Genomic DNA, 20,813 nt, shown 5'->3' on the forward strand with positions numbered 1-20,813 from the left:
TTATATAGGCGACCCCATAGCAAATGAATTGTCATGGTGTAAATTTACACTAGAGGAGGTTGATAATTGGAGGATAGAATATACATTGCATTTACAATAAGCTTTTGGAAGACCCATTATTACATTAATGCAAGTGTCTAAATGAAACGAACTGAATAGTGCAGTGTGAATTATACAGTCAATTCCCAACTTTTGGATAGAGGCTGCAGTTACTTAACAAGAAAAATAGTACTGCTGTATTCTTTATGGGCAAGCTTGCCTGTGCCTTAACTAGTCCAGCAGGTACATGTAATTTCCCAGCAGAAACGGATATCGGGTAACTCCAACTGCAAAGGCTTAAAAAGTTAGATGAGAAATGATCACCTCGTGAATCCTTAGGTCCATAAGTCCCAAAGGACTATTTTAATAGAAGAACAACGATAAAGTGATCATTAAGTAATAGAAAGAAGCTTTCACATGTTAAAGAAGTTGAAACAATTTTTGGGCACAAGAAAAATATGGAAAGATCATTTGGGCAAGTATTGTTTTGTATGTGGTTCCAATTGGACTAGAATCTTGCTAATGCATTATAGTAGTGACACTTCAAGAATAAATGATGCAAACCGTGCACCCTTTGGAGCATGAGAAATGCATTAGACAAATATATTTAACAGTTCTGGCATCCTGTCTTCAACCTTGAACCTAGTAGTACAGCAACACAAATTGCCATCTTCAGTAAATTGTTTAACATCCCTGCTTGTAAGAGTACTCTACAAGCATACTCCGAATCTGCCAAGGTAAAGTCCATTAACAGGTTTCAATTTCCAACAAGGAAAACAGGTTATCACAAGGTCCAACAAAATTGTATGCCATATAACAAATCCATTGTTCTGGAAAGCAACAACACATATATGCCTTCCTATAAAAGTTGGGGTCGGCTATATAAATTCTCACCTATCAGGTTTCTCCATTTAAATTCATCACATGCCAGCATTATACAATTCTTATAGAACACAATATAACAAAAATCAGGATATTATGCAGAAGATACATTATTGCGAGGCATAATCTTGTCATACATTACCAAGCACACATCTTTCCAGTCAACCAAAAAGAAGCTTCATCCTTTATACAATTAGCATTTGGACGAAATACACTAGATAAAACATGACGCAAACAAGAAGCTTAGTTTGAAAATGTGCAAATTTTCTACAAGCAAACCACTAGGAAGAAATTTGAATTAGCCGGGAGAAAATGGAAAACATTTAAAAAGAAAAACACAAGGAGTAAACCTAAACACAATATTTGATTCCTAAACATTTTGCTACCTCTAATTAAGTGAGAACATGAAGTTCAATACATATAAAGTTCACATAACTTCATCATAAGTTCTTGAGAACATTGAAAGTAGCTGAAATAGTTCACTAAGACTAATTTGGAAAAATAAAGAAAACAAATATAGAACAAGAAATTGTTTAATTCTCTAAATTCATTCCTAAACAACAACAACATACCCAATGTAATCCCTAAACAAAATTAACAAAAAATAAAAATCATCCCATATCACCAAACTTAACCTGTTAAAATTAGTAGAGTAGAATTTACACGAGTTTTTTCTTAGTAAGGAATGATGCTTCTTTTATTGCATTAAATTCCACAGATAAATTTGATGACAATACTGCCAATTAGTATCAATGGTTAAAAATGGCTAGAGGAGGAAAAAAGTGTAATTCCTTTGACTAGAGAGAAGATCTTTTGAATAATGACAAATGATAGAAGTGGTGGTGCAATCAAAGAACACAGGAATCCAATCTATGACAAAATCAAGACAAATATCAAAGTGAAAAGAGGACAATATTGTGAATCAATGGCACAAGCCCATAACAAATTATCCAAGCTCCTAATTAGCAAAAACATTTTAAACATGAAATTCTGAACAAGTGTACCTTGAAAGGTTGAATTACTGTACTTCTCTTCCTACTGATCCAAAATCTTCAGGAGGCCATACCTAATCACAATATCAGAAATTTTAGAATTCTACAACACAGCAAAATTAAAGATAGAATGCTGCACAAACATGTACTTAAAATATGGAAAAATGATAAAAAAAAGTTACATGTTTTATAACATTCCTAGTTTACTAATGCAATATGACACTCCAAAAATAGCTAGTGACATATCTGTTGGTTTATAGATTCAAGTCTGAAACATAAAACATATCGGATGAATTTTACAAGTATCAACTAGTCTACAAGAACTTGAAGTATTAAACATGTTCACAAGCTTTGGTGTGCTTATGCATATATGTAGAACTTAGCCCTAACTAACCAAATTGTAGCTAACAGTACTAATAGAATCAGCACAAACACTATTTAACACAACATAATCCTCTGAAAAAATGCTGCTTCTGCACAAACTTGACATGATTCCTCTCGCAGGTTTCTTCTGGCAAGTCCTATGGTAGACTTAGCTATTCTTTTAACCTTGTCAAACAATAAAAAATAAAAATCTGACTTACCAATTCAAACTCAACCAAATTTTATAATAAACTTTCAAAAGTTGTCTTACACATAATCATCCAATGGCATGCATAAGGACAGCAATATGATGGCATGAAACTTACCTTTGAAAAACTTCCAAGAAATTAAGTAAAAAGTCCTTCCAAAATATAATCAAGTCATAGCAATTTGGCAAATTAGCTAAAAATTTAAATAGAGAAGAATCACTTACAATCCAAAAGACTCTGCCCTGTACAAGTCCATAAGGAACAGGTCCAAATTTCCTTGAATCATTGGTATGAAATTTGTTATCCCCTTCAATCCAAACATGTCCATCTGGTACCTGTTCACATTCAAAGCATATTAAACTAAGAAGCAAAAGTGGAGAAACGACATTAATCAGTTGTAAATGAAGGATTTTGATCAATTCTTAATTACCACAACAGTAGCTTCTATTCCATTAGTTGCATGATCCACAACATATCTAACAGTATCACCACCCATACCCATGAGTCTCTTTATCACAATCTTTCTCGGGTTCTCAGGGCTACGCACTAGCACCACATCGCCCCGTTGCATTTTCTCAAACCGAGTGGAGAGCCTTTCAGCCAAAACGAGATCACCGGTTAGATTAAACGTTGGAAGCATGCTTGGACCTTGAGTCTGCCCAAAATATAAAATAGAGTTAACATTTAAATCGGTCCAAAGCATGAAGTAGTAAACCAAGAAAATAGTACTACTGGTTATGCTAACGTACGAGTGCAAAGGTGCAGATGTAGCTGTTGGTGACATGAATACCACAGAGGAATTTGGCCACGAGTAGTGTTTGCTGAAATGCTTCTTTGATATAAGGCGTCAATTGCTTCAGATTTCCCAGACCCATTTTCAGTCAATCTGCATCTCAACCCTGATTTCTCTTCCTCTGGATTTAAGAAGGGTTTGTAAAACACAAGGAAAAAGCAGCAGTCATAATAAGGAATATCTAAGCTGTTTTCATTTTTTTTACTCCAAATTACACAAAATTCAAAAACAACTCCCAATTTGTATTCACAGCGACCAAACACAAATCCAAGTTTCAAATATCATTTTTCACTTTGAAAAAAGAACTATTTTTTTTTCAAACTCACAATTTTCATGGCCAAACACGCCTTAAGTTTTCTTGTTTTACCCCAAATACGAAATTCCAGTTCCTATAATGCAATGAGGCTCCGATGAATCCCTATATGATGACAATTCATATTCTACTCTGAAGCAAAACAAACTTAGATTAGTAAGTGTACAATCAGTGACTGTCTGAGCAACAAGACCCAAAACTCAACTGTTAAACCAACTCTGAATAACAATAAATCAACAAGATTCAAACTTGAATACAAAATTGATAAGAGGAAAAACATAGTAAACCAGGTAGAGATGAATCAAAGATCTGAGTTATTAGTATAGATATGTAGACTTTGTAGGAGAATGGAAATTTTAACTTTTGGCTAATTTGGGAAAGTTAAGAATGTTTTCAATTAAAGTTGGGAACATTAAGGATGATTTCTATTAAGAACTCCATACGTCCTGCGCAAGGGAGGAAGAAAGGAAGCGAAAGGAGTATAATTAGGGCTCTCGTGGTCAAAGGTATTTTCTTAAATTATAAAATACTAGTGAAATGGAAAGCGCTTCGCACGGTCATGAGAGATATTTAAAATATTTCTATTAATTTGTATATTAAAAAGTCAATATTCATACAATGGGTGGCACTTGGCAGGTTAACCTTAATAAACAGTGTGCTTGGCAGCATTCCAACCTACTCCATGTCACTATTTCCCCTACCAAGCAAGACTTTGGAGAAACTGGATCAAATCAGGAGGACCTTTTTGTGGGAAGGGAATAGTACTGAGCACAAATTCCATTTAGTCAAATGGGATAAGGTGATGTTGCCAAAGCACCAAGGTGGGCTTGAGCATCAAGGATCTGGCCAAGCACAATAAATGTCTGCTAATGAAATGGTTGTGGAGATATACACAGGAAGACCAAAGTCATTGGAAGGAAGTGGTTTGGGCAAAGCATGGAAGCCAAGACCACTGGAGTACTAAACAATTAATTGACCCACATGGAGTAGGAGTTTGGAAGTGCATAAGCAGGCTTTGGGATGAATTCTCACGAAATCATCATTTGATTGTTGGAAACTGTCAGCATGTCGAGTTTTGGAAGGACAGATGGCTGGGAACACCACTCTAAAGGGTGATTTCCCTGCTTTGTTTCAAATAGCCTAGGAGCCAGATGCAACAGTGCAACATTACAGACAGAGAGATTTTTGGAATCTAACTTTCAGAAGGAACTTGCAAGATTGGGAAATAGAGGATTTTCTCAAACTGTTACAAGCTCTCAATGGGTTCATAGGAAATGACATTGCACCAGACCAGTTCAGATGGGGGCATACTGATGGAGGCAAGTTTATAGTGAAGGCAGCCTACAAGCTAGCAATGAACCTAAATGCTATCACTGACAACTGGCCTTGGAAGCTAATCTGGAAGGTCAAACTTCCACCCAAATTGTTTGTTTTACCTGGACAGCAATGCATGAAGCAACTCTAACACAGGACAACCTTAAAAGGAGGAAGCTTCAGATAGTGAATAGATGCCACATGTGCAACAGAGAAGCAGAAACTCATAGCCATCTGTTTCTGCAGTGTCCAGCTGCTGCAGACTTATGGCACATGTTCCTCTCCCTTTTTGGCCTAAGATGGGTAATGCATAACACAATCAGGGAAGTTTTTGAATGCTGGAGCCACTGGAAAGTTGACAGCACCATCAAAAAGATTTGGAAGATGATACCAGCTTCCATCTTTTGGACTATCTGGAATGAAAGAAATAGAAGATGTTTTGATGGCCTCTCAACTAGCCAATCTATGCCCAAAGCTAAATGCCTTTTGTTTTTATATAGTTGGTCATTTTTTGTCCCCAATGGATTCCCGTGATAGCTTTTTAGATTTTGTTTGCTCTATGATAGTGTACTAGCTAGTGCTCACTCTTTTGTAACTACTTTGAATCTTCTTGATGCCATGAATGAAATCAATTACTTCATCTAAAAAAAAGAACATTAAAGATGACGTTGAGGTTCTATCATGAACTATTATAATAGGTAAAAAAACAAATTAGCATATTGTAACGGTTGCAGCCAGTCTAGAGAGTTTCAACTCTCCTATATTAGCATTAGACAAGAAAATCAGAAAGCAACTCTAAAGAGTTGAACGTAGAATATCTCTAGTAGGCGAACCATAAAATAGCATTCGCGAACTAATTCAACTCTCATTCCAAAGTTGAAAATCCAGAAGTGACAGAATTAAAACTTGATTCAATATAAAGCAAGTTGTACGTAAGAGCACTGCAAACAATAATACCAACAACATTATCATTTAAGAGTCAGGTAATTAGTATTCAAATAATACCTTAAGAGAACAAATACCTTTGCTCCTCTCATAATCAAGGTTGGCAGTTGCATTTTGTAATGTTATTAGCAACATGTGATAAGTATGAAATATTTATGCAAATATGATTTAAGTGGCTCTACAAGAAATACAATGCAGTAAGCGGTAACTATCCTTATCAAGGTACCTACCTTCACCAGAGCATATGTTGATTAGAAAGGAACATGACCATGAGAAAGTTGTTGGACAATTATGGCGAACAACCGATAATTAAAACTGTTGAAAATAACTGGAAAAATAGTAAATTGATCAATGAAAAACTTCCTTTAGATAACAGATCATGTGAATAAAAAGTAAATTAATCGAAAGAATATCCATATAACTGCACGATGTCCTCAGGTACTATCATGTGTAGCTGTTCATATCTTAATTTTGGATGCAATATCTCTGAAAACATGAAAGTGAGCTTCACCTACCCAACTTCTCATAGTAATATTCTTTTCTGTCCATGGTACTCCATGCAAGTATTACATAACAATTAAGAACGGAAAATGTTTCCTTGTTAACATTGTCAGACTCTTTCATACCTATGTTAGATGTAGTAGAAAGCTATCCTGAGGAATGAATTCATTCCATGTGTGAATTCCAAAGAGATCTTAAAATGGCATTAAATACAATATACTTTTGACCGCTTCCAAGAAATTAGATCATGACTAATAAAGCAAATCTCGAGAGAAGTCACAAAATAGACAATGTATGGAATTTCACCAGTGTTATACTTGCAACACTGAAGCCTCATAATGCCTCTAACTGATCTCATCAAATGCTTAGAAAGCTGAACGGTGCAACAAAAAGAACTTGTAATGAATTTAACTAAGAATCAAACTTAGTTTAAGATTGCGGTCAATATGTCCATGATGATAAATATTATAAACCCTTTAGTACTTCACAGAGAACGATTGCAAGAGTATGTCATGTGAAAGATTTGGACAAATTTAGCAATCAGAGGAATCTGGCATACGTAATGGGAAAAACATGGGCATAAAGCGGTGAGCGAGAGGAATTCAATGCCACAAATCACAATGATGCAAGATCTCTCTGTGAATCAATCTACTAAAAATATAGAACTAACTCTTCTTAGCATACTGGTTTATCAAAAAAAAAGCCATTGAAAGTGCTCAGGAAGTAGTCACTGAGTCTTGTTTATCCTTTGCAATTTACTGTGATATGCAGTTTAGGAACAATAAAATGATCCACTATTACAGTCAGCCAAACCAAAAGATGTAGTAGATAACAAAGAAGTTTTCACAATAACATTAATTCTCACAGGCTGTTCATCCACATTATTTACAGACTGACAAATGAAATCTTAGGGCTTACATGAAGAAACAGATAGAGATTTAGGAAATTAAAGAGGCTTTCTCACCAAGAAAAATGGGTTACAGAATCACGCGAAAGAATACCACCAAGCGCACACACTTCACACAATAACTCGAACCTCTACTCGACGGCGAACACGGCCCCCTGTTATCAATCGCGATTTGATTTAGATGACCCAAATGGTGTTTAGCGGTGAAGTGAAGGTCTAATTTTGCATTCTCCGGTGAGTAGAGAAATGAGAAAAAGCTCAAAACAGTCCCTTAAGTTTGAGCATCAACTCAAAATAGTCTTGAAATATACATTAAAACACTAAATAGTCCTCAATATTTAAAATTAGTGCACTTTTAATATATATGGAAATCTATAATAGCTAACGTGGACCATATTGCATGACCCACCCAACACATAATCAACCCATTCCCAAAAAGAAAGAAAAAGAGATAAATATTGTACTGAACATCTATTAAATTCAGCTTATACAAATTAGGAAAAAACTTCGGTCGACCATATTATTTATAAAAAAGGATCATATTTGTCCCTATACTTTTAAAAAAAAGTTATATTCGTCTTTCGTCATATTTTTTTTTGGATATATTTAGTCTTATCAATCAACTTTAAACACATATTTGCTCTTGAACGGTTAAGCCTCATATTTCCACTTTTATTATCCTATGAGGCGCCTACCCTTGATCGGTTAAGCCTCATAAACGCTAGCTTCTGCTTTTTTGGTTAAAGAATGTCATTTTCTCTGGGAAAGTGACAATGAAATAAATATTAGGAGTTGGGTTTGATGCGTTAAATGGGTGGATATAGTATTGGATTAGGGTTTAATATTGGGTTTTATGGATTTAATTGGGAGGGTATAATATTGAATTGGGTATAACAATTATATTATGAGGAAATTTTATGTGAAATAAATATATATATTCACATAGGTGCCACGTAGGGTAATAAAAGTGGGGATACGAGACTTGACAGTTCAAGAACAAATATGTGCCTAAATTTAAATGACAGAGACAAATATATTAAAAGAAAAATATGAAGAAGAACAAATATATACAAATATAATTATGGTCAGACACAACTTTTCTCTTCTCTTTTTCCTCCCTCCTCCTCCTCCTCCTCCTCCTCCCTCTTGCTCCCTCCTTTTTATTCTTCTTCGTTGCTTCCCCCTTTTCCTTAGAATTCGACATATCACAGACATAAATCGTTTTAAACGAATTATATATCAAAAGACTCAAAATATTGACATGATTTCATATCTAAAATTTGGGATTGTTTAGAAGAGATTTTGAGTTGGCCGGAATTGAGTCAGTGTATACTTCATGCATGGTCAGTGTATAACTCATGTATAGTTAAGTTATATTTAATTTTTTGAGAGTATTATAATGTATAGTCAGTGTATAGCTCATGTATAAATAATCTATATTCATCTTTTTGAATGTATCACAATGTATAGCAAGTGTATACTTTCTATGATTTTTGATTATTTTTATGTAAATAAAAGCATAATTATGTTTGTTGTAAACTAATTATTTTATTGTATATATTTAAAACTATCCTAAAGAAAAAAATGGAAGCAAAAGTGATTTTAATATCTTTTTTGAGAAAAAAATAGTCGTAATAGTTAGATTGATTTTGTTGTTCTAGAAGTAATTTTAATAGCTAATTTTTAAAATTTGAATAACTATTCACAGAATTAAATTAACTCAATGGAAAATATTTTCCTACATGTGGTTACAGAAGTTTTTTCTCAAATAAAATACTTTTCAAGAAAAGATGAGATGCCATTTGTCTGCAAAAATTATTTCTCCTTGTGGAAAAAAAAATCACATTTTATAAATGTTTTAATTTAATTTTATCACACGCATTACTTGTTTCAATGAATACTTCAAAAATTGTCAACCTTTAAAATACATTTTTTTTAAAATCATGAGATAATGTCAAAAACACATCTAAGCTATAAGCTTTTTTTTTTAGTTTTATATTTAAACTATTAAGAATGTGAGTTTCATACCTAAACTATCACTTCTTGGTTTAAGAAACACGTCTCTCTCTTTTATTTCACTCTCACCATGGTATGTCTACACTCTCTCTTTTATTTTAAAAAATTTGTCACATCACACTCCACATAGATAAAATATTCCACCTAGATAAAAATTAAATAAATTCTTAGAATTAGTTAAAATTAAATATTAAAGCATTACTATCCCACCCTCAAAAAAATATATAAAATAAAATATAAAATATTTTTACCACCCCACTCCACCATTTCTCACCATACTCCCCCCCTCCCCCGCCCAAATTTTTTTGTTTTATTTTTCTTTTCTAAATTTCTTTTATAAAAGTTTTTTTAAAAAATTCTTACTACATCTTTCCCCTCCGCCTTCAAATAATAATTTAGATATTATTTTATATATTTTAAAAAAATAATTCTAACCCCACCACACATAATCCTCCGCTTCCAATTTTTTTTTTTGTTTTGTGTTAGATACATACACATGAGTGAGAAAAATAACTTTTTAAAAAAATAATTTCTTTTTTGGGGGATAGAAATACTTTAGTTTTAACTTTTAACTAATATTAATAGTTTATTTAGTTTTTATCAATATAGAATATTTTAGTCATGTGATAAAAAATATTCAAAAAATAGAGAAAGTAGAGAGAGTGTATTACACACAGAGGTGTGTTTCTTAAATTGAGAAGTGATAGTTTAGGTATGAAACTCACACTCCTAATAGTTTAGATATGAAACTCAAAAAAAATGAATAGTTTAGGTATGTTTTTGACACTAATCTCTAAAAATCACTAAACATTGTCAAAATCCATATCTTACCCCTTGTATGATTAGCACATGTTATTTATTTTTATAACCAATCAAACACTATAAAATAATCCAAAAAACGATTTTCCAAGATAAAACATTTCCATGGGACATGTATATTTAATTTGTACTGTAAACATTTTCTCTATAAACAGCTACTCAAATTTAATTCATTAAAGCTATTTTCTTCTTTTTCCTACCAAAGTTTTAAACAAATAAGATTATTTTCTTCTGAACCGCTATGAGATGATTAATGAACGTGTCATTATTTTTCCTTCAAGAAGTCAATAATATTAGTATATTTATTAAATGGTAAAGCATGCTAGCTTAGCTCATAGCTCATTGCACAACATTTATTCATGACTCTTTTTACCTTATCCCTAGCAAAAAGTAGACCACGTCAAATTCATTTTGTTCACACACCTTTTTTTTCTTTTACAATGAATTCTAAGCTGACATTTATAATGCTTCATTTGGCCTCTCGAGATGTGTCAAATTAGATAAATATAGCTGCTACTATCTCTATAACTATAACTATAACTATATATATATATATAAGTTAGTAAAAAGATCGTAGGGGGTTAAATAGGGACGAATCTTGAGGGTTCTAATGAACCCTGCCCCTTGCCTAAAAATCATGCATATAAAAGGTCAATTGTTTATATATAAGCAGATGTAAATTTACTCGATAAAAGTTCCACAGAAATGTAAAATAAATAAATCAAAGTATGGACGACGTCAACGAGAGATAGACACTGCAAGCACTTTTGAAAGCGTGAATGGTCTAATGACAACAAAGATAATGACAATAGCAAGGTTGGCAAATTGGCGTGCTGCTGTCTAAAAATTGCATGCTTATGCACAAAATTCAAAGCTATGAAAGCCTTATTGAAAACAAAAGACAACCTTTGAAAATGAAAGGGGAAAAAAGAGATTATTTTTTTGGACTCAAATATTTAAGTTTGAGCCAACAAAGAATATAACCATGGTAGTCTTCTCTCTCTCTCTCTCTCCATTAAATGTTGACAATTTAAAACTTGTTGGTTAATAGACTTTTGAAAAATGCTTGCTACTATCTGAAAAAGGATAAATTGTGGCCCTCTGATCTTTCAACATCAAGGTTTTATTGTATATATGCATGCTAGACACTTTCTTATGGATGCTAATCAAGTGATCACTAATTATGATTAATTAAGATTTTGTTAACCAATGAAACATATATTCTATATATATCCTCTCACCTACAAAATTTTCAAGTGAGATATACAATAATCGTTTCTCCTAGAAAACATCTTCGAAGTTAGAAATTCATCAAAATATTTGATCAATTACTGTCCTTCTTCTTCTCTGGAGTCGTCTAGGTATTCATTCTAATCCTTTGCTCTTTCAAACCTCACTTTCACGTCATGTTTATCAACAAATCGTTTTAAATTAATTAATATATGTAGCGACAATAACAATATCGCATACAAATTCTAAATGATACATTCACACGGAGAGATATACACATTACACGTATAACTTTTAAATTTAATTTCATATCACGTACTACAAGTAATATATAACATGATGAAGCATTAATGAGAAGTTTTTGGCTAAAAACATCCCTTAACTATGGGACAAACTTAAAGTATATTCTTGTGTTATAAAAGTGAACAAAAAACATCCCTTACCTATGTCAAAAATTGCAATATTCATCCTTCCGTTAGTTTCTTGGCAAAAACTAACTGCTATGGTCTAAAAGTCAACAGTTTGGCCTGACAACTAGGATTCAATAAAAAAAAAATTCAAAGTTAAATAAACAACATAAAATACTATATACAACTTGCTTAGTTTTGTCATCTACCAATCAATTAATTCAAATCCAATTAGCCAAATGCACACTTAAGCCAAAAAAGGAAAAAAATATATCAAGGAATAAGTCTTGATAGAAATGAAGAAAACAATCAAAGCTACAATTGAAGCATTGAAATAAAAGAACTGACAATAATAAATACAATGGAAAACTTATTTAAAAAGAAAAAAAATTGTATATTGACCAAGTAAATCATATATTTTATGCAATTGTTGAAGCATTCATATCATAAAGAGTTAGGTTGAAAGATTATACAGAAATGGAGTTTCTTGTACTAAGAATTTCCATTAAAGCCTTTACTTCCGTTGAATCCTCTGTTGTCTTTCTTCATCCGACCCGTTTCCAATTTCTGTTGTCTGTTGGCCTTTGCTACTTGATCCAGACGGGTTTAGCCCATATTCACTCGTCGGATTTCTGTATTGATCACTGATGCATAAAAGCCGTCACGTGCCAATTACAAGGTTGAGGAGGAAAGGTACAGGGAATAGAGCGGGAAGAGGGAGGAAGAAAAATGACCATAGCCGTTAGTTTTTGCCAAGAAACTAACAGAAGGATGAATATTGTAATTTTTGACATAAATAAGAAATATTTTTTGTTCACTTTTATAACACAGGGATGTACCTTAAGTTTGTCACATAGTTAAGGGATGTTTTTAGCCAAAAACTCCATTAATGAGCATAGAAAATTCAACAAGTGGGATTAAGAAAAAGACCAACTATATGAAATTCTAAATATGAGAAAAGAATTGGTGACAATAATGCATATATATATATATATATATATATATGTTATCTGAAAGTTGAAACTAAACCATCTTGCTATCATATGTTACTTAGTTTTGACTAGGTTGACATAGACATGATTGGACAAACTAACCTTAAACAAATAAAGAGTGACTATATATGATCTTAAGAAACTTTAATTTCTTCTACATGTCATTTGCAAAGTACAACTCATATATCATAATATTGATTCTATAGGTTGGCGTGGGATGATTAAATGATTAGTTATATGTTAAGTACTTGTAAAATAACAAAAACTAGTTACAATAATGATCACAGAATTAATGTTTGTTAGTTGTCAAATGTGTAGTACAAGTTGCATACCTGTTGTTCATTCTTCATTGTATCTTATTCAAGCGTGGGATATTAACTCATTGGATAATTTTAATTACTTGTTAAGGATCATTAAAGAGTCTAAATCTTCTTTCTTACAACACCAATGTTAACGTCATCTTCTATAATGTCTTGCAGTAGAATGTTTTGTCCGCATGATAGCTTGCTTAATCTTAATTATAATTATTATCTCCTATTGAATTAGCAAAGCAAACAATCTATAGAACTATTGAAAATCTTTATCTATATAGGAAAAAATAAAAGAAAATGAAGATCAGGAAATTAACTACTCCCTATGTCACATTTTAACTGTTGCTTTAGCTCAAAAAAATTTGTCACTTTAGAAATCCAAGATTAAAGTTGGTAGTGTTTTCCAAACTATACTTTTAGACTTTTAGTACATCAAAGAAGTAATTATTTTTAATACTGCTCCTTTTTTTAAAAAAAAAACATTTAATAAATAGAAATAACTTAGTAACTATAATTTGTATTTATTATTTTTATTAATAAAAGTAAAGATATTTAAAACGACTGTCAAAATAAGATGGAAGAAATGGTTGTTACGCCCACACCAACTTCGATCGATCATGCAGTGGAAAATTCTTTACAATTTCCATGCATTGTCTTGCACAATTTTCATGTTCTACTAGGATAAAGCTTAGTAGTGTATCCCTAAGCATTAATGAAAGAACGTAAACGAGAGTATATAATACACCCTATTAACGAAAACCATATATTAAGGCAAGAAAATAAGGGATCGTTTGGTTTGAAGCTTACAGGTTATATGTTGAGATTAGTTATCTTGGTATATTTTTTAATTGATTACTTGATTTGTTATATTAAAAGAAATATGCATTGCATAATTTTTAAGAAGTTGTTTGTTTACGAAAATATCCTCCCCTTATTTAGTATAAAAAAAGATTTGAGGAATCTCAGAAGTTTTTATCCTTCAATAACTAATTTCGATATTATTATTCCACCATTTGATATAAATAACTTATGTGATAGTAATTACTAATTTTGAGATAAGTTTTCTTTAAGATTAATAACCAAATGAGGAATAAGATAAGTAGTAAATTTTTATCCCAATTTGTCCATAACGATTCATTAAAGTGTTACGAATATTCAACGAAACATTGGTTGGCATCACACAAGTTCTTAATCTCGATTTCTGCTTATAGACTTTTATAGTATTTTACACATATTTATTGTTCTTTCCACTGCAAAGGTTACATCTTAAAAATATAATCATATATTGGGAAGTGTAGTGGACTTTGGCTCACTTTATAAATCAAAACCCATACTAACATACAGAGTGTTTATGGATCGATTTGATAGATTATTTATTGGTTAATATCAAAATTTAATTAGTTTAATTGATTTTTAAAATTAAATCAAATATAATATACGATTTTGATTAGATTATTAATCATATTTGAAAATAAAAAAAGTGATTCGTTAGAAAAAAAATCATCCAAAAAAAGATAACAGGTACAAAAAGAACTATTTTCATCTCCATCTTCACTTTTTCATCTTGTGAATAACATGTTCTCACTTTCCCTTCCCTTTTCTTATTCTCAAAAAGCAATGAGTAAAAACTTGAAACCAAAAAAAAAAAAAAAAGATAGGAAAAAGACGTTCTTCTTTGTTGGTTGAAAGCTCTATATATGAAAAAGACCAAAGATGCAAATCGTTAGGTGTAAAATGTCAATGAAATTTGAAAAAATAATTCATTCACAGTAGAAACTTGGTTGGGTAACTTTTTCAAATAAAAAATTTAGTAGATCAATAGGTAATTAAATTATTGAAATAATATAAAAAGCTCCACTAGTCTTGACTCTTGTTTCACCATTCTCAATAGCTAATTAAGTTAAGTTTAAAATTAGAATATTATATACTTTGTTTATTTTTATTTAGGCAGAATAAATCAGAATTTCTAAATTTGTCGATTTTTATTTGGCGTATACCTAAATTTTGTGTTGGCTTAATTACCCTCTTAAGTTGGTAATTTGCTAGTTGCGGCCTCCCTGAATGCTAATGTGGTAAAGAGCATGAATGCACTCTCTTTTAATCGCGTGAGAGGAAAGAAAAATCGAAAAAACCAACTTCCAAGTGATATTTTCACCTATGAAATGCCACATAATCAATATAGTGATTTATTTGTTTCAATCGTATTTCTCTATACTTTTTCTTAATATACATTGCATATTTTATTCTGAATGTATTTTAATTCTTTTTCAGATACAATGATTATTTGTTGATATATATTCTTTTATTTTTCAAGACCCAAATTTACAAAATTTAGTTGGAACTTTATTTATTTTATCCATATTAAATAAAGGTTTAGCCAAAATAAAGAAATTCAATTAGATATTTTCTAGATTTTTTTTTTTGCGTATTTCCTTCATGCAAAGCTTATTTATCACAATTGTGCATTGTTCCTTTTTTGGGCCAAATAAATAAAATATTTTGTTGAAATTTTTTTTAGTTCTTCTTTTGATACAACCATTATTCTTTCGAACTGTGTATTTCTTTTTTTCTTGATCTTGATTAAAATATTATTAATTTAGCCAAATAAAAAATATAGTCAAGATATCATTGTTTTAATTTTTTAATACAAAAATAGCCTTGAAAAGATGATCAAATAATTAATGAACTTAAAAAGGTAAAAATATATATTTTATTTTTAAAAAAGCCATATGGACAAAAAAATTCATATGACAGCGCGTGTATTACACATTCATGAATTGCCAACATTTAGGAGGGCCGCGACTATCAAGTTACCAAGTTGAGGGGGGTAATTAAGTTAATACGAAGTTTAGGTGTACACCAAATAAAAGTCAACAAATTTAGGAGGGTCATGATCTATTCTGCCTTTTATTTATCTACTATTTAAAAAATAGATTTTCACATTTATTTATTATTTTTAATATATTAAAATATTTTTATTTTTGCATATTTATTAGCATTAATTATTTAATTAATTTTCAAATAATTTTCAATGATACTATAATAAAATAATCATTACTTCCCCATACCTATTTATATGTTATCATTATAGATTTCACGTGCATTAAAAAACTAAGTAAATTTATTATTTTACTCTTATTTAATATTTTTTGAAATTAAGTTTTCAATCAATGAACATAAATTACTCTCTCCATTCCATATTAAATGAATTTGTGAGACAATGCACACATATTAAGAAAAACATTCAAGAACATAATTTGAACCATTCTTTTCACTACTGTCATTTGTAAAATCATAAATATAACTTTGCAAGTAATATGATTTATTTTCTAAAAAATATAAAACTTCAATAAATGAAAGGGCAAATATGAAAAAAGTTTCAAACATCTAGTTTGAACTTTGAACAGTTTAATTATTTTGAACAATAAAAAATTTCTCAAAATTCACTTAATATGAAATGGAGGAAGTAATTTATTTTGATTAATTAATTTGATCAATGAATATGAATTATTTACTTAATTTTTTTATGTTGGTCAAATATATATTTTCAAAGCTAATAACTCAAAGAATAAAATAAAAAAAAATATTATTTATGTATTAATTTTATAAAATTACAAATATTAAGGACTAGAGAAATAAAGGGAGCATATCTTAAAGCGTGTGACAAATTCAAATATAAAAAGTAAAAATAAACAGAAGCATAAAATATAAAATAAGGATATGGTGAGATGCGGCATTTTTGTCAAACCTCGTGAGGCCCACTTTACCTTTCACGCGTGCTCTTCTAATCTTATCCAACGGTCACCAACTCACCCGCATTATACGGAAAACTTTTCTCTCTCTTCAATCTAACGGCTCAAAGTTTCCGCCTTTGACTCTTTCCTGTCTCTACCCCTAAGGCCCTAACTACTACTAGTAGTCCCCTCCCTATACACCCCCTCTACCCCCTTCACCTGACCCCTTCTTCACTTGCATATCCCAATAACAAACCACGAGCCTCTTCTTCAACATTTGCTTCACTCTGTCTGACACTCACCTCCTCCCTCTCTAGAACTTTTCTTCCAGAAAATCTAGTGAAGAAACAACAAAGATCTTTTTAATCTTCTTCTCTTCATTTGGGTATGTTCAAAATTCATTCTTTTTAAAGATTTATTGTTTTAATCTTTCAAGGGTTTAATGAGTTTGCCCCCTTTTTTTGTTTTCTTGGGTTGATGTAGATTGTGTTGTTTCTGATTTCGGGCTTTTATCTACTTGATGTGGGTATTTGTGTTCTTGGTCTAATTTTTTATGGTTAACCTACTTGTTGGGTCTGTGAAGAAAGGGGGAAAAAAGGTTACTTTTTGAGGTTTTCAGATTCAACATGGTTTCTTGTATTGAATTGATCTTATGGTTGTGTTGGATCATCCTTGTGAAGTGTATTGATGTGAGTGGATCTTTGTGTATTTCACAGAGGGGTGATCTTCTTTCCTCAACTTTTGCATCAATTTTAATTTGCTGGGATTTAGAGTACAAGGCTTGGGTTTTGTTTTCTTTGCTTTTTCAGTGAGAGTCTCATTGAAGTCAACTTATTGGTATTAAGGAATTTTATGCTAGCCTTAGTTTAGAGAAGATTAGCTTCTTCTTGAAGGAAGCTTTGTAAGTTTCAGTTGATTTCTATTGACTTCTAGAATGTTAGTAGCATATTTTGAGGTGATTCTCTTTCTTGTATAGTTTTGATTTTTGATTCATATATATGGTTAAAGATGAGCTATTTGTGTGCTTATTTTGATAGTTGGAGCTATGCTTTCTATTTTGACAGTGGCTTGGATTGAAGACTATATAATATACTGCACTGGACCAATCAACATGCCGTGGGCATTTTCTTCTCTGAGTTATTGTGTGAAGTGTGTGCGCTTTGTGGTCTTCTTTCGCGTGATTCTGTAACCCATTTTACTTGGTGAGATAGCCTCTTTTATTTACTATATCTCTTATCTGTCTCTTCATGTAAGCCCTAAGATTTTATTTGTCAATGTGTAAATATTGCGGATGAAGTATTAATGCTGAGAATTTACTGAACAGAACAGTACTGCCCAAGAGATAAAAAAAAACTGACTAACGCCACAAAATATGTAGAAGAAGAATATTTTAGTTGGTTTGACAATAGAGAATTGGAAATTAAAGTTGTAATTCTTAGTGTTAATCAGGTGATGAACTCATTAACTTTTCAGAGGTTTGCATTACTCACTTGAGAAATAAGCTGTGCTTTAATTGATGTTCCTTAATGTTTTAACTCATTTTTGGTTGTTTGGTATGACAGATTGCGAGATCACTTTATTTTCTGTCTTTTGATATTTCTTGAAACTAAAGTCCATTTGGAGGGTGAGAATGTACATTGCGATTACCTTGAAGAGATACAGAGCAGTCAAAGAAGCCGGTGAGATTAAAATGCATGTGGGGAGTGTTGCTTATTACCAATTGATGCTAGTTTGTCAGGTAATTGTTCTTTTAACTTTTACTCCTGTCTTTTTGATTAAATTGGTATTCACTCTCCTGCACTGGTATCCAACTAAACTCGTACTGTTAGAAGGAAATTGAAACCAATCAACTAGAACTTAATTGAATGTCATATGGGAGGATTCTTTTTTATGTTTCAGTTTTCTGTTTATGTTCTGACTGGTATTCTGTGCCGGGTGCATGATCTTCTACTCACAGTCTTTATGAAGACTTAGCTTAAACCTTTATGAAAATGTTAACACTACTGCCTCTTTCTATCAGTATTTTCTTCATCTCTGAGGTTGAGTACAGAATATTGTATATCCACAATGTAGTATACTGCTATAGTTTCCATTGGCATCTTGAGATCCATACAAATGACTGCGTCTGTGTTGAGATATAACTTTTGTATCCCTTCTATAATCTATATATGCTCATCCTACCAAGTTGTGTATGGTGACTCCATTCAACCTCAAGAAAAGGAAAATTGTTGGATTATCTTCTAGGCAGATAGTTTCCTTGTATTATTTTATTTTGTCTCATATTTGTTCTAAATTTCTGACAACCCAATGATATGTTTCCTTGGTTTTTGTTAAATTACAGGCTGAGTACTTCCGCCAGTTGCTTAAACCCGTAACGTAGTCTGGTCAAGCAATAGCTTGGGGAGGTTGGGATTGCTTGCTTCTTGTTGCTTTTATTCAGCAAAGCCTGTGGAAGTTGGGATTTGTTGGTTCTCTTTCAGTGTATAGGAAATCAGAATGACCTCATTAAGCACTGAGTGTGGTTATTATTGATTGGAATTGTCAGTGCTTTTTTACTACAACTAATACACCTTGAACGTTACTCTGTTTTGTCTCTGCCTTTCGTAACTCTTTAGCTATTTTCTTATTTAAAAATTTCCAAGTGGAAAACACATTTCTAGTCCAGTTTATTGGTTCTTTTGACTTAGTTACTCATGCAGAGTAACTATCAATTTTCCCCTCAAAAGCCTTTTGTCTCTCTGGAAGACCAAGCTGTTGGTGGTAATATATTCGATATTCCTGCTCCACCAGTCTTTGGTACAATGGCACTTCCTACTGGTTTCAAATCTTCTGTGCCCTTTCATGGTTTCGAATTTCAGTCCTCTGAGGCATGTCCCAAGAATTTCATCATCTTTGATCAGACTGATTACCGTAGCCAGATCATGTACCACCCTGCCATGGCTTCCAAGTTTCCATATCCTGATTTGAATTATAATTCAACTTTCTTCCAAGACGGCATGGAGAGAAAAATTGCAAACAATGAGAATACAGAAGTTTCTTCATATTTGAAGGAGGATTCAGATGACATAAATGCATTGCTCAGCCTGGAAGAGGAAGAACATGAGGAATATGATGAAGAAGAGGTGAGCACCGCACGCACCGATGCAAACTATGGATGCAGTTCCCCTGAATCATACTCAAACTATGATTGTCAATCCAAAAAGAGCAGGACCTCTTCTTTCAGGAAGTCCTCTGGGAGTAGTACTAGCAATTGCAGTGAGAGAAAGCGCCGGAAACTTAAGAAGATGGTCAAGGCATTAAAGGGAATTGTCCCTGGTGCCAGCAGGATGAATACTGTCACCGTTCTTGATGAAGCTGTCAGATACCTCAAGTCACTTAAGGTGGAAGTGCAGAAGCTTGGAGTTGAAAATTTGAAGACATTTGCTTGATCTCCTGTGTGGTATGGGCAACTTCGCTTCCTTTATCACCGTCTCAGTTGAAGTGATTATGAACCTAGTCATATGTTACTTCTTACGCGTTCGTCACATACACCCTATTGCTGAGTTGATGCTCTGGAGGGGGTAACGTAACATAGAATATGGTCCTTTGTCCTGAGTCTGCTTTAGTAGCTAGCTGCTATATCTAATTTCTCTTTCTAGTTTATAATATGTTTCCATTAGTTTCAAACTTTATTATGGTATTTGAATAATTCTCCAATATGTGACACTTTCACCTATTGGAGCTGCTATTTGTTATTGTTCTACTATGACTTTGATGGTTTAAGAGAAATGATTTGTTTAATGGATAATGGCTTGATGATTACACTTTATGCAAGCGTGTTATGGTCGAATCTTGAGTGTCCTTTTATTTTAATCTTTGCATGCTGTGATCTTTAGTTACTTTTTTGTCTGTTGGGAATCATGAGACATTGGGATTATGAGTTGTGGTGTGTGATCTTGTCTATGCTCTTTCTGTTGCTCCACTTTGCTAGTGGTGTTACTGTAAAGTTCACCACTTTAGTTTACTACTTTAGATTTGCTTTGGCCTAAAAATTTGGATGATATGAT

General features: G+C 32.2%; 2 protein-coding genes across 7 annotated transcripts; one reads left to right on the forward strand and one right to left on the reverse strand.

Moving 5' to 3' along the window:
- Positions 1–66: 66 nt before the first annotated feature.
- Positions 67–7,492, reverse strand: LOC129873361 (uncharacterized). 6 transcript variants are annotated; one of them, XR_008762714.1, is made up of 7 exons: positions 7,316–7,490; positions 3,235–3,399; positions 2,916–3,140; positions 2,710–2,820; positions 1,926–1,987; positions 675–768; positions 67–326 (listed from the first exon to the last, which is right to left on the reverse strand). XR_008762714.1 is itself a non-coding variant. In XM_055948444.1 (7 exons), the coding sequence occupies exons 3-6, from the start codon at positions 3,358–3,360 to the stop codon at positions 1,940–1,942; spliced, it is 510 nt and encodes a 169-aa protein (XP_055804419.1). In that variant the 5' UTR covers positions 3,361–3,399; positions 6,081–6,178; positions 7,316–7,492; the 3' UTR covers positions 67–768; positions 1,926–1,939. The 6 variants fall into 6 exon arrangements, 5 of the variants coding, with proteins under 5 accessions (XP_055804419.1, XP_055804418.1, XP_055804417.1 ...); XM_055948444.1 differs by adding an exon at positions 6,081–6,178 and having other exon boundaries at positions 67–768; positions 7,316–7,492; XM_055948443.1 differs by adding an exon at positions 3,605–3,718 and having other exon boundaries at positions 67–768; positions 7,316–7,491.
- A 9,461-nt stretch (positions 7,493–16,953) lies between these two features.
- Positions 16,954–20,596, forward strand: LOC129873594 (transcription factor bHLH144). The gene is made up of 4 exons (XM_055948719.1): positions 16,954–17,152; positions 17,832–17,969; positions 18,330–18,505; positions 19,109–20,596. Exon 4 carries the CDS (start codon positions 19,461–19,463, stop codon positions 20,193–20,195), a length of 735 nt encoding a protein of 244 aa, XP_055804694.1. The 5' UTR covers positions 16,954–17,152; positions 17,832–17,969; positions 18,330–18,505; positions 19,109–19,460; the 3' UTR covers positions 20,196–20,596.
- Positions 20,597–20,813: the final 217 nt, after the last annotated feature.

The sequence above is a fragment of the Solanum dulcamara genome, chromosome 11 (genome assembly GCF_947179165.1).
Source record: "Solanum dulcamara chromosome 11, daSolDulc1.2, whole genome shotgun sequence".
NCBI lineage: Eukaryota > Viridiplantae > Streptophyta > Magnoliopsida > Solanales > Solanaceae > Solanum > Solanum dulcamara.